The 12,616-nt window shown below is 38.8% G+C and overlaps 2 protein-coding genes across 5 annotated transcripts in view; one reads left to right on the plus strand and one right to left on the minus strand.

Moving 5' to 3' along the window:
* Window positions 1-5,712, minus strand: part of cox11 (cytochrome c oxidase assembly homolog 11 (yeast)) — a 23,122-nt gene extending 17,410 nt beyond the window's left edge. The window contains exon 1 of one of the 4 annotated variants that reach the window (XM_073058187.1): window positions 5,632-5,712. The gene's annotated coding sequence lies outside the window, so the exon portion shown is untranslated. Of the gene's footprint in view, window positions 1-5,367; window positions 5,505-5,631 lie in introns of those variants that run through there. The other 3 variants (XM_073058189.1, XM_073058188.1, XM_073058190.1) reach the window with 3 other exon arrangements.
* Window positions 5,557-12,616, plus strand: part of rbm41 (RNA binding motif protein 41) — a 24,608-nt gene continuing 17,548 nt past the window's right edge. The window contains exons 1-2 of the mRNA XM_073058186.1: window positions 5,557-5,781; window positions 9,679-9,798. Of these exons, the coding sequence (XP_072914287.1) occupies window positions 5,774-5,781; window positions 9,679-9,798 (128 nt within the window). The 5' untranslated portion in view covers window positions 5,557-5,773. The remainder of the gene's footprint in view (window positions 5,782-9,678; window positions 9,799-12,616) is intronic.

The raw sequence follows: 12,616 nt of genomic DNA on the forward strand, positions 1-12,616 counted from the left end.
GTCCTTGGCTCCTAGCCTTTTGGACCAGTCTCCCACGTGTGACCTTACTGATGTCCGTGTAAACAACTCTACTGCACTGTCCTCATCAAAACATTACTGGAATGTGTGGCAAAACTTGTAGCCTGCTCCAACAGTACAGCACAGTCACAGACCCTTCAGCCCATGCAGTTGTGCCAAATTAATTAAGCTAGTGGCTCCTAATTAAGCTAATGCCTTCTGCCAGTTCAGTCAGTACTCCTCCATTCTCTGTGTAACTATATGCCCATCTCTCAAAAATAACTCTATTGTATCTGCTTCCACCACCACTCCAAGCACCCACCATTCTGTTTCAAAAAAATCTACTTATCTCCTTCTGAACTTGCTACCTCTGACCAAATCAAGCAACTTGTTACCAGGTGGTCCCCATTATCTTTATCATTGGTTGGTTGAATTAATGCTATTAAGATGATAGTATTACCCAAATTTTTATATTTATTCCAAGCATTACCAATTTTTATTCCTAAATCATTTTTTGATATTATTGACTCCAAAATATCCTCGTATGTGTGGCAGAATAAAAATCCTAGATTAAGTAAAAAATGTTTACAGAAGCCTAAGAAGGAGGGTGGTTTGGCTTTGCCAAACCTGAGGTTTTACTATTGGGCAGTTAATATTCGATATTTAATAAGAATCGATTATAGCACAATGGGTAAATTTGGAATGTAAATCTGTACATGACTTTTCATTGTTTTCTATTTTAGGATCTTCGCTTCATTTTGCTTTATCTAAATCGAACAAACAAATAATTAATCCTATAGTTAAACATACATTACGAATATGGTTTCAATTTCGTAAATTCTTTGGCTTGAATAAGTTTATCTTATCAAGCCCTATTATATCTAACTTTTTTTTCAGCCCTCTTTTATGGATCAAGCCTTTGTATTATGGAAAACAAAAGGTATAACATGTTTTCGTGATCTATTTTTAGACAACAGTTTTATGTCCTTTGAACAGCTATCTAATAAATATAATTTGCCTAAAACTCATTTTTTTAGATACTTGCAAGTTAGAAATTTCTTGAATAATATGTTAGTTTTTTCCGAAATTATGTCCAATGGACAGTACGGAAAAAATTTTAGCTCTGAATCCTTGCCAGAAGGGTTTAGTAGCCATCATTTATAATATGATCATGAAAATACAGCCAGAAGTATCAGAAAAAATTAGGAATGGGAAAAAGAACTTCATTGTCTTATACCCACTGAGCAGTGGGAGAAAATTTTACAAAAGTCAATTCTTCTTCTATTTGTGCTAAACATGCCTTAACACAATTTAAGGTTGTACATAGGGCTCACATGTCCAAGGATAAACTTGCTCGATTTTATTCTTATGTTAATCCAACCTGTGACAGATGTCATTCTGAAGTTGCTTCATTGACCCACATGTTTTGCTTTTGCCCTTACTTGCAAAATTATTGTAAAGATATTTTCAGTATTATTTCAACAGTTCTGAATATCAAATTGCAACCGCATCCTATTACTGCAATTTTCGGTTTACCAATGGTGGATAATAGTTGCTTATCCCCCTCAGCTCGGCAGATGATTGCATTTGTTACATTAATGGCTAGAAGATCTATCCTATTGAACTGGAAAGAAATTAATCCTCAGACTATATTTCAGTGGTTTTCTCAAACTATTTCTTGTTTGAGTTTAGAAAAAATTAGAAATGTTGTCTTAGACCCTTCAGTTAAATTTGAAGAAACTTGGAGACCATTTATTCAACATTTTCATATGAGCTAAACTGACTTTTCCAAAACCTTACTTTTATTATCCTTAATTATTTGGATGGAGGTATGGAGTTACTGAGGCTACTGTGTATATTTGACATAATGCAATGGCCCATGTTGGTTAGGTTTTTTTTTTGGGGGGGGGGTTTCTTACTTACTCCGTTTTTCGTAATTACTATGAGTTTGGGAGGTTATTATATATGGATAATCATCTATTTGTATTTATACTTTAACCTATTAATTATGTACTCTCAAACTCTCTGTATTCATGTTTCATTTATGTTTGTTTAAAATTAATAAAAAGATTTAAAAGTAAATGTAATGCACTCTAATAATTAAAAAAAATTAACCCTTTAATAATTTTTTTACCCCCTTGGCCCTTGCTGAAGTGTTTGCAATAATGTGATGTAACTAATGCTTTAATTGTTACTTACTTTCATTTGACATTTTTCCTGAAATTAACTTTGCTTTGGAATGTTCTTCTGGTAATATTCACTCAGCTGTTAAGATTTGTATTTATGTAATGGTAATGGTAAGACTCTTGGCAGTGTGGAGGATCAGAGGGACCTTGGGGTCTGAGTTCTTAGGACACTCAAAGCTGCTGCACAAGTTGACTCTGTGGCTAAGAAGGCATATGGTGCATTGGCCTTCATCAACCGTGGGATTGAGTTTAAGAGCCGAGAGGCTCTGTTACAACTATATAGGACCCTGGTCAGGCTCCACTTGGAGTACTGTGCTCATTTCTGGTAGCCTCACTACAGGAAGGACATGGAAACCATAGAAAGGGTGCAGAGGAGATTTACAGGGATGTCGTCAGGATTAGGGAGCATGCCTTATGAGAATAGATTCAGCAGTGGAAGATGAGCGGTGACCTGATAGAGGTGTATAAGATGATGAGAGGCATTGATTGTGTGGAAAGTGAGAGGCTTTTCCCAGGTCTGAAATGGCTAACACGAGAGGGCACAGTTATAAGGTGCTTAGAAGCAGGTACACAGAGGATGGCAGGAGGTAAGTTTTTTTACGCAGAGAGTGGGGAGTGCATGAAATGGGCGGCCAGCGATAGTGGTGGAGGCGGATATGATAGGGTCTTTTAAGAAAATCCTGGATAGGTACATGGACCTAGAAAAATAGAGGGCAATTACCCTTGGTAATTTCTAAAGAAAGTACATGCTCGGCACAGCATTGTGGGTCAAAGGGCCTGTATTGTGGTGTAGGTTTTCTATGTTTCTAAGACAAGACAAAGCAGTACTATGAACCTAGAACACTAGAGGCCATGTTGTCTTTCAAAATGAAATCACCGTTCTGATGAAGGGGAACATCGACTCTTTTCCATAGATGCCGCATGGCCTGCTGAGTTCCTCCAGCATTTTGGGTGTGTTGCTCACTTTATAAGAAGTCATTGTAAAATGTCACCAGTTACAGACTAAATGCTTGGAAGTTTGAAAATTCTCACATATATTACAGACAATGAAACTGAAGAGTTCCTTAACAAGCATCAATCATCATTTAAGGTGAAATATTCAGCCTTTCTTTCACAATAAGGATTTCTCCATGAATTTATTTAGAAAGAGCATATCTTAGTATAGTTTCTGAATTTTTCTTTAGTTACAAATGGAATTCTTTTCTCCAAGGTTTATAAAGGGCTGGTATTTTGCAGTAAGTGACACCTATCTCAACAGAGCATTTCCAAGGTACACCGTGAAAGGGGTGATGTATTTTCCATAGTATTTTAAGGGTAGATCCAATACATCCAGGAAGCTTTAAAGTAAAATAAGAAACCAATTAGATTAGCACACAATTCACCAGATACTCACTCTGGACTCCATCACTAACCACTCTGTGTCATGGTTACAGTGTGTGTACCAGCTATACAATGCAGTTGTAACAGTTGTTCTCAACTCATGGGCTGGGCGTGATTGTACAGCACTCTGCTCCAGGTGACATGCGTGATAAACCTTTCTTTAATGGATACACAGTAAGTAAATTGTGAATCTAATCCACATTGGAAAGGTGGCTCACTGGCACTGGGTTGAAAATCAAAGCAATGCAGTATCCACCAAAATTTCTTCAACATACCCTGCTAAATCTGTAAACTGTGGAACTTGGAAAGACAAGGACACATACAGGAACATTATCATCTAGACAAGCCATACACCACTACAGGCTGAAAACTATCACCAGACTTTGGTAGGCACTGCATGAAAATCCTTAGAGCCTCTTAATGAACAGTTGGAGCACATCACAATAAATTGCTATAAGTATATAATTCATTAGCACATTCTTCAGGGCAAATGTAACAAATACTGGCTTTATCAGTGACACATCCTCCTCTGAATGTATAAAAACTAAAAAAAAGGATTAAACTGAAATACACAATGGAACAACACTTGTTCTTTCCTCATGCAAAAATGTGCTTGAAAGGCACAATTTGCAGTGTTGCTTGCTATTGGTTGGAATGACCACTTTCTAACATTCTCAGTCAAGTTAATAACTGTTCCTCTCTTCATAGAACTTTTCATGGCTGACTAGTACTTCAGAGGGAAGCAAGAGAGGAAATTTCTGAAAAGATGGTAATCATGGCTGCTTTTAAAAAGTCACCCATTTGCAGTGTGATCTCCCTTAGGTTTGCTGCAGGGAAAATCACTGCAGGGATTCTTGTGGCCTGCCTCCTCTCAACAGCCATTCAAAATCGTTAAAGATTTTATCTATCCATTGTCGTCCAACAGACGGAACCTTAATTAGGTGGCAAGTTCAGTAAAAAAAATTAAATTATATGCTTATTTAATTAGCAGAAATTTAATCATCTGTGCCTAGTAGCAGTGTCTAATCATTATTTTTAATTTAAAGTACCATTATCAACATATGATTTTCCAGTCAGCCATTGACCACACTTGGCTGTATTGGAGATTACTGCTTTAACCATAGTGATACAGCAATCATCTAATCACAGATATTGGTTGGTAAGTGCCTGGAATGAGTTGATAGGGGTAACGCACAGAGGAACTCACCAGGTCCGGCAAGATCTAATAAACAGTCGACGTTTTCAGTACAAACCCTTTATGAGAACTCGACTGCTTATTCCTCTCTATAGATGCTGCCTGACCTGCCGACTTCCTCCACCATTTGACGTGTGCTGCTCAAGATTTCCACCATCCACAGAATCTCCGAATCTCGAGTCTGTGACAGGGATAATGGTGAAAGCACATACGATTGAAGTGCTGAAGAGGCAGGAATTAAGAGTTTTGGGTCATGTGCATGCAGAAGAGATTTATTTTAATTTGGCGCGTTTGGTAGAGACATTGTGGCCTGAAGAGCCGGTTCCTGCTCTGCACAAGACTTGGTTCTTTGGAGCCGAGACTGCTTGTCCTTGCCGGGAAGATCAGAGCTTCCCAGGCGAGAAACAATGTAGTGTGAAGCCCCGTAAACGCCTCGTTTAGTGGAGGTTAAGAAACGAGAAGACTAACTCGTTCTCTCTCCAGAGGCTACCCTGGCGGGTAAGATATTCCCGGCAATTTGTGTGGCATTGAGGCAGCCCTACTGCCGGCGTCCCTTCAAATCACAAGGTCAACGTCTCAGCCCCTGCCCAGGTTCTCTCCGCCCCTCACCACTGACGGCGGCCACACTTCCCACAACGAACCAGAGTCTGCTACTCCTGCCTTTCGTGCCGCCGCTATCGCTGATCACCTTCAGCCTTCGCACCGCAGCGGGTCTCTGCTCGCCGGCCTGATTACCTCTGCCTGACTAGGCCCTGTGACCAAAAATGCAATCCGCTTCCAATTTCACTTAATACACATATTTCAGTTTTTTAATGCGACTGTTCGAAATGGACACAACTATATAATAATAGATATTCATTTTTCACAAAATACCTGTACTACATTTTGCAACGTGCTTTGCGGCCGACATGTACACGTACGGCGGCGTTATAATAGAAAGACTACAGTTCCCAGGATGCTCGAGGGTGTTTGACCCATGCGCAGAACCTGCTTCTAGTTCGTTCTTATAGAGAAGATGCGCAGGTAAGTGAAAGCGACAGAACATGAAGCGTATTGATTCAGATATATAAGTCACAGAGGAATCTGTAATAGGGCAGGGTGTTAGAACGATCAAAGCAAATTATTAATTCTGCTTCAGCTCGAGAAGGCTTGTTGTATTCAGTCAAAGACAGGATAGGAGGTAGAGGAGCGAGATGGCCGCCCGAGAAAGATACGTGGGTAGCCAAAGAGGGGCAATAAAACACTGGTTTCTGTAATAATATGTTCCCGTTAATAATGACAATTCGCGTTATCCCAGAAACTGAAATGCGACCGACAATTTACTGTAGGACTATATACGATTTTAACACAAAATATGCTGTGGACGTTGCTTAATCTCCCTTGCTTTTGTTTGCTGACTCGTTTGTTAGCAAATGAAATTGAAGGTTGTGTCGGTACGTCCCTGTCCAGAGACCTGAGCAAAAACACCTGCCCTGATGCACCATTGCTCCCACCCCCGAGAATCTATGTTAAGGATGTTTGGCGAGTACAAGGTTGAACGTACCTGTTAAATACTCGGTACTCTGCACATTCTCCGCTTGAGAGAAATAGACGAAGGATAGTTGGACAGCAATTTAGAATGTACACCTCTGTTATTCAGAACTATTAAAATAAAACAAGGAGTTGGATGCCGTTTTCTAAAGCCACTTAAAAAGACTTTGGTTAAAAGCATTATAGCAAACTCAAGTCTAAGTCGCTTTTTGTTGTCATCTCAACCATAACTGCTGGTACAGTACACAGTAAAAACGAAACAATGTTCCTCCAGGACCATGGTGCTACATGAAACAACACAAAACTGCATTAGACTTCAGACCTACATGGGACTACATAAAGTGCACAAAGCAGTGCAAGACAGTACAATAATTAATAAACAAGACAACAGGCACAGTAAAGGGCAAATTACAATATAAAAAATGATGTAGATGTAAACAATGTTTTAGCAGGAATTGAGAAAGAAATGAGCAAAACTTGCAAAGGGAATGGAGTGGTGTTCAGTTGAGTGTGTGTGTGGGTTGGTGTCAGACTAGACTGGGAATTGAGGAGTCTAATGGCTTGGGGTTAGAAACTGTTACACAGTCTGGTCGTGAGAGCCTGAATACTTTGGTACCTTTTGCCAGATGGCAGGAGAGAGAAGAGTTTGTATGAGGGGTGCGTGGGGTCCTCCACAATGCTGTTAGCTTTGCGGATGCAGCGTGTGGTGTAAATGTCTGTAATGGCGGGAAGAGAGACCCCGATAATCCCTTCAGCTGACCACACTATCCGCTGTGGGGTCTTATGATCCGAGACGGTGCAATTTCCAAACCAGGCAGTAATGCAGCTGCTCAGGATACTCTTGATACATCCTTTGTAGAATGTGGTGAGGATGGTGGTGGGAGATATCTATGGATGTTATTGGGTTTCTGGATCTGCAGTTGAGGTAGATTTCATGAGCAGATTCTCTAACATAAGTGACAGGAATCTAGCATCATGCCATATGATTGGATTCCATATATATGATGGAAATATATGAACTGATTTACTAGTTAGAATGCATCAGCAAGTTTAGATTAGATTAGATGAGATTAGATAGATACTTTATTCATCCCCATGGGGAAATTCAACTTTTTTTTCCAATGTCCCATACACTTGTTGTAGCAAAACTAATTACATACAATACTTAACTCATTAAAAAAAATATGATATGCATCTAAATCACTATCTCAAAAAGCATTAATAATAGCTTTTAAAAAGTTCTTAAGTCCTGGCGGTTGAATTGTAAAACCTAATGGCATTGGGGAGCATTTAGGACAAATGCATTTGGATACAGACATGTCAAGCTTCCCAATATTTACAGGGGTATATGCCAGCTGTTTGCCACATGCAAATGTTAGCATTTACTAGAAAAATTTAAAACACAAACAAGAGAGAATCTGCCGATGCTGAAAATCCAAGCAACACACACAAAATACTGGAGGAACTTGGCATCTATGTGAGAAAAGCAAAGTTGACATTTCAGGCCGAGACCCATAGGCAGGACTGGAGAGAAAAAAAGGAGTAGATTTAAAAAGGTGCGGGAGGGGAGAGAGAAACACAAGGTGATAGGTGAAACCAGGAGAGGGGAAGGGGTGAAGTAAAGAGCTGGGAAGTTGGTTGGTGAAAGCGATACAGGGCTGGAGAAGGGGGAGTTTGATAGGTGATGATAGAAGCCCATGGAAGAAAGAAAAGGGAGCAAGAGCACCAGAGAGAAGTGATCGGCAGACAAGGAGATAAGGTGAAAGAGGGAAAAGAGGATTGGAAATGATGAAGGGATGTAGGGAGGAGGGGGATCATTACCATAAGTTTGAGAAATCGATGTTCATGCCATTAGATTGGAGGCTACCCAGATGTGACACTACTTTTTGTCATAGATACTGCCTGGCCCATTGAGTTCCTCCAGTATTTTGTGTGTGTTACCAGAAAATTTTAGGCCACCAGTGTAACAAAGTGTTCACTAAATATAAGAAAAACAATGAACTCTGAAAATAATGTTAATTTCTATTTAATTGGGCCCAAGCAAATCTAGCCCTTTAAGAACACTTTTTCCACTCAATATTACTTCCACTCACCATCTCTGGAAACAGACACAGTGGTGATATTTATGCTACGTGCTATCAGACCATCAATATTTTGGTCTATATTCAAAGTTCCATGAAATTTATTCTGATTGCAGGATAATCATAAGCATTAGCATTGCTAATCAAGGAAAATAATAGATAAATGTCAGTCCCCAGTAGAAGTAGATTGCACTTTACTAGCTCAGATTTTAAACAAAATGTAGAATCATAGAGGTATGTAGCACAAAAACAGACCTTTTGGCCCAACTGATGCATGCCAATCAGAGCATCCTCCAGGCTAGTTCCAGTTGCCCGCGCTTGGCCCATGACCCTCAAAGCTGCACCCCTCCATGCAACTATCCAAATGCCTTCAGTTGTATCTGCCATGACCACTTCCTCAGGCAGTTCATTCCTGATACTCACCACCCTCTATGTAAAGAAGTTACCTTTCAGGTCTCTTTTAAATGCCTCTGCTCTTGTACCTGTGCTCTCTAATTTTGGACTCCCCAAACCTGGGGGGAAAACTGATCATCCACCATATCCATACCCTTCATTTTATAAACTTCTATGAGATCACTCCTCATTCGTCTGTGCTTCAGAGAATAAAGATCTAGCAGGGCTGACCTCTCCCTATAACTCAGGCCCTTTAGTACAGGACAACTTTGTTAATCTCTTCTGCACCCTCTGCAACTCAACAATGTTTGCCCTATAACAGGGTGACTAAAACTCTGCACAATGCTAAAGTTACTGTTTATAATACTAATACATGAAGTCCTCTCCTGGTTTGATTGTCCTGTATGCATTACTTTACATTTTAAGTTCATTTGCCTATTCCTATGCCTCGCTAACTGATCAAGGTCTCTTTGCAATCTATTGCAACCTGCTTCACAGCCAATAAGACCTTCCTAATTTAGTATAATCAACAAATTTGTTAATCTGCCATGTATATTCACATTCATATCCAAAATGATTTACATAAATAATGAATGACAGAGGTCCCAATTCTCCCGTTGGGCACCAAACTAGCCAAAGGCTTCCAGTATGAGAATCAGCCTTTGACTATCACCTTCTGCTTCCTACCTTCAAACAGTTTCTGACAGTCCCTAGGATGCTGTGGCCATAACTGATTTCCTTGCATCTCAGAAGTAATATAATGAAGAAAATCAGTTATATCTTCTATTGAATTTTAATCAGCTGAAGTTTATACATGGGTTTTAATTATAATCCACTTTAGAACTTAAATGAAAAATTATTCATTTGGGCTTTGTTTACTAGGAGTAACATGGCCATTTTGTTTAATGCCATTTAGGGTTAGCAGTCGTATGTGTTATGATGAAGATGTTGAGCCAGAGGATCTGGAAACAGAAGGAGAAAGGCAATTACAAAACCTACTGAAGCACCAGCTAGACACAACAGTATCACTTGAAGAGTAAGTATATTAACATTAACAAAACAGCTTCAATTTCTGCGTGAATAATGAAGTGACATATATAGTTTTAAGCATTTATATAGTTTAAACATTTTAAAACATTTCATTTTCAAAAACAGCTAAAACAAGTATTGGCGTGTTTGGAGTCTTTCAACATCAGAGGAAAATATAGACTAATGATTCTATTGTAAGTTACTTATTGGAGGTTGATGGATAATTCCTGTTTTGTTTCTATGTCAATTTCCTTTTTTCATCTCTGCAACCTCTTTGTCTTACCTTAATTACAAATATTTTTCTCCAGTATTTGATGTGATTTATTTCTACAACTTTAATACAGATAAAGACCTAGTGTACTCTGTATAGCTGTAATTTACATTTCTGAATCAGATTTAATATCACTGACATATGACATGAAATGTATCATTTTGTGGCAGCAGTACAGTGCAAAAACATAAAAATCTCTCAGTTTCAAAAATAAATAGTGCAAAAAGCAAAGGAATAACTAGGTAGTGTTCATGCATTTATGTATTGTTCAGAAATGTGATGACAGAGGAGAAGAAGCTGTTCCTAATCGATAAATGACCTATGTCTTGTGGTTGTCTAGGTGCTCCAAATCAGAGTGGAGAGCTAGTGAGACTGCATCCACTACAGACTTGTGGCAGCAGTATGCATTAGGCAATCACATAATTTCAACATTTTTAGTACGTTAATGTGCAGAGATTCCCATTGATCGTCTCTGTGGTCCTAATTCATACTAAATGCTTTAGGAATCTGGAGCATGGCTCGATCTTCAATGGTATGAGAACTTGGACAATCAACTAAGCCAAAATTATCCATTAGTGAAAGTAGCCTATTTCAATGTGCTGATACTGCCAATCAAATCAAATATGCTTTTTTTTAAGGAGCTTAACTCCATTTATTTTGTATGGTAAAACTTCAATAATTTGCTGTCTATTCAGGTATCTTGATGATTTGACATCTGATTCATGTGATGTTTGCTGTGCTCCTCATCCACTCATTGGGGCCCCAGTTTCTTCAGTCCTTGTTGAATTATTGCTAGCCTAGTCCCTGTGCTCCTCACCCATTCGTCATGCAATTTCTGCTGGTGTTTGAGAGGAAATTGGAGCAGCAAGAGGAGTTCATGTGGCCATTGAAAGAAAGTACAGACTCTGCATTGACTGCACCTGACATCAGGGTCAAACTCAGTGTTTTTACATGAGTCAGCAGCACTAACTGCTGAGGCACCCTGCAGCTTACAGACCAACAGAGCAGCCTTGCAGCTGAAATGGCAAACGCAGAAGAATGGCATGCCCTGTTTCACTGGTCTTGGAATAAAAAATTAACAGCTCAGTAAGTGGAAGAATTTTAATGTGTTAATTTTCTCCAAGTGAGAGTCCAGAATATTCTTAACATTTAAACTGTTAAGAATTTAATGCTTAATTGATGTGAAATAAGTTGATGAAAAAAATTTAAGAATTGTTGCCTTCACATAATTGAAAAATATCATATTTTTCAAGATAAACATTTGTCTAAATAGTGTTAGTTCTTATAAAGTGTAATTTATCAAGATAAATTATACTTTATAATGAACTAACAATATTTAGACAAATGTTAGAGGAAGAGCAGTATAATTTTATCCTTAATTTAAAAGCAGGTTTAGTTCCTCTCACTACTCAAAGAAAGGTTACAGCATAGAAGGATGTGATTTGACCTTTTGGGTCTGCATGATGATCTGCTTGTCACACTCCCCATTGCCCTGACAAATATTTCCTTTAAGATAGTTATTCAGCTTCCTTTAAGGTACAATAGAATGTCCTTCAGCATTACCCCTAGCTGTGTGATTCAACTTTTAATCACTTCTTGTGTAAAAATGTTTTTGTTCAAATTAATTTTGATTTTTTTTTCCAAATACCTTAATAAGATTTTTAATCCTTACACAATCGGCAATTCTCTGTGGACAGTTTAATGCTTTTTGATTTTGAAATTCCTCAATCAGATCTCCTAGCAATGTACTTTGCTCCATAGAAAACAAAAACAACAATATCTGCTGTCTCGCCATATAACCAAAATTCCTGTGGTAAATTGCTTCTGTACTTGTTCTAAAGCCTTAAGCATTGGGCAAGATGGCACCAGCGACTATTGTGATGAATGGCAGTGTTCTGCAGACAGTTCACGAAACTACTACTACTACTCCTTCTTTTAAATATACTTCTACTGCTAATCAGTATGCAATTAGAGCCTGTAATTTATATTTTGATAATCTGTTTTTGGGCCGACTGAGCGATCTGGCACTTCTGCTGTCTGCGAGGGAATTCGGCATGATTGATATCGGAGTGTGTGGCCTAATGGCGGAGCACCAATCCATGATCAGCTCCAATTCTTGACCAACTTGCCAATTAATGCATTGAGCAAGATTGAAATCCACAAGGATGACATCAGAAGTCGAGCAGGTGTTCAACGCCATCTGCCTGTATTTGACTGGTCTTTCTCTCCCTCTTGCTCGCTGGAGGAAGGTGCAGGGGTCTTAGGCAAAATTTAATTGGTGCAGATTGTGGATTGGAATCATTTTTAGTGACTCTGCAGTTCATATGTGTTTCTGGTTATTCCTTTTTTTTTATTGTGATTTTGCACAATTTTGATTGGAGTGGATTGGCTTGGGCCTGCAGTTATCGAAAGTGTTACGCACCCTGTAACTGGGTCACTTACCAGCAAAGATAGAGAGGTCCGTTGAAGTCTGATGGTACTATTTTTAACAGTATTGATAAAAATACACAAAATAATATCAAGGCAAACTTACAGATAATATACGTCATCAATA

This window comes from Hemitrygon akajei, chromosome 10, assembly GCF_048418815.1.
Source record: "Hemitrygon akajei chromosome 10, sHemAka1.3, whole genome shotgun sequence".
NCBI lineage: Eukaryota > Metazoa > Chordata > Chondrichthyes > Myliobatiformes > Dasyatidae > Hemitrygon > Hemitrygon akajei.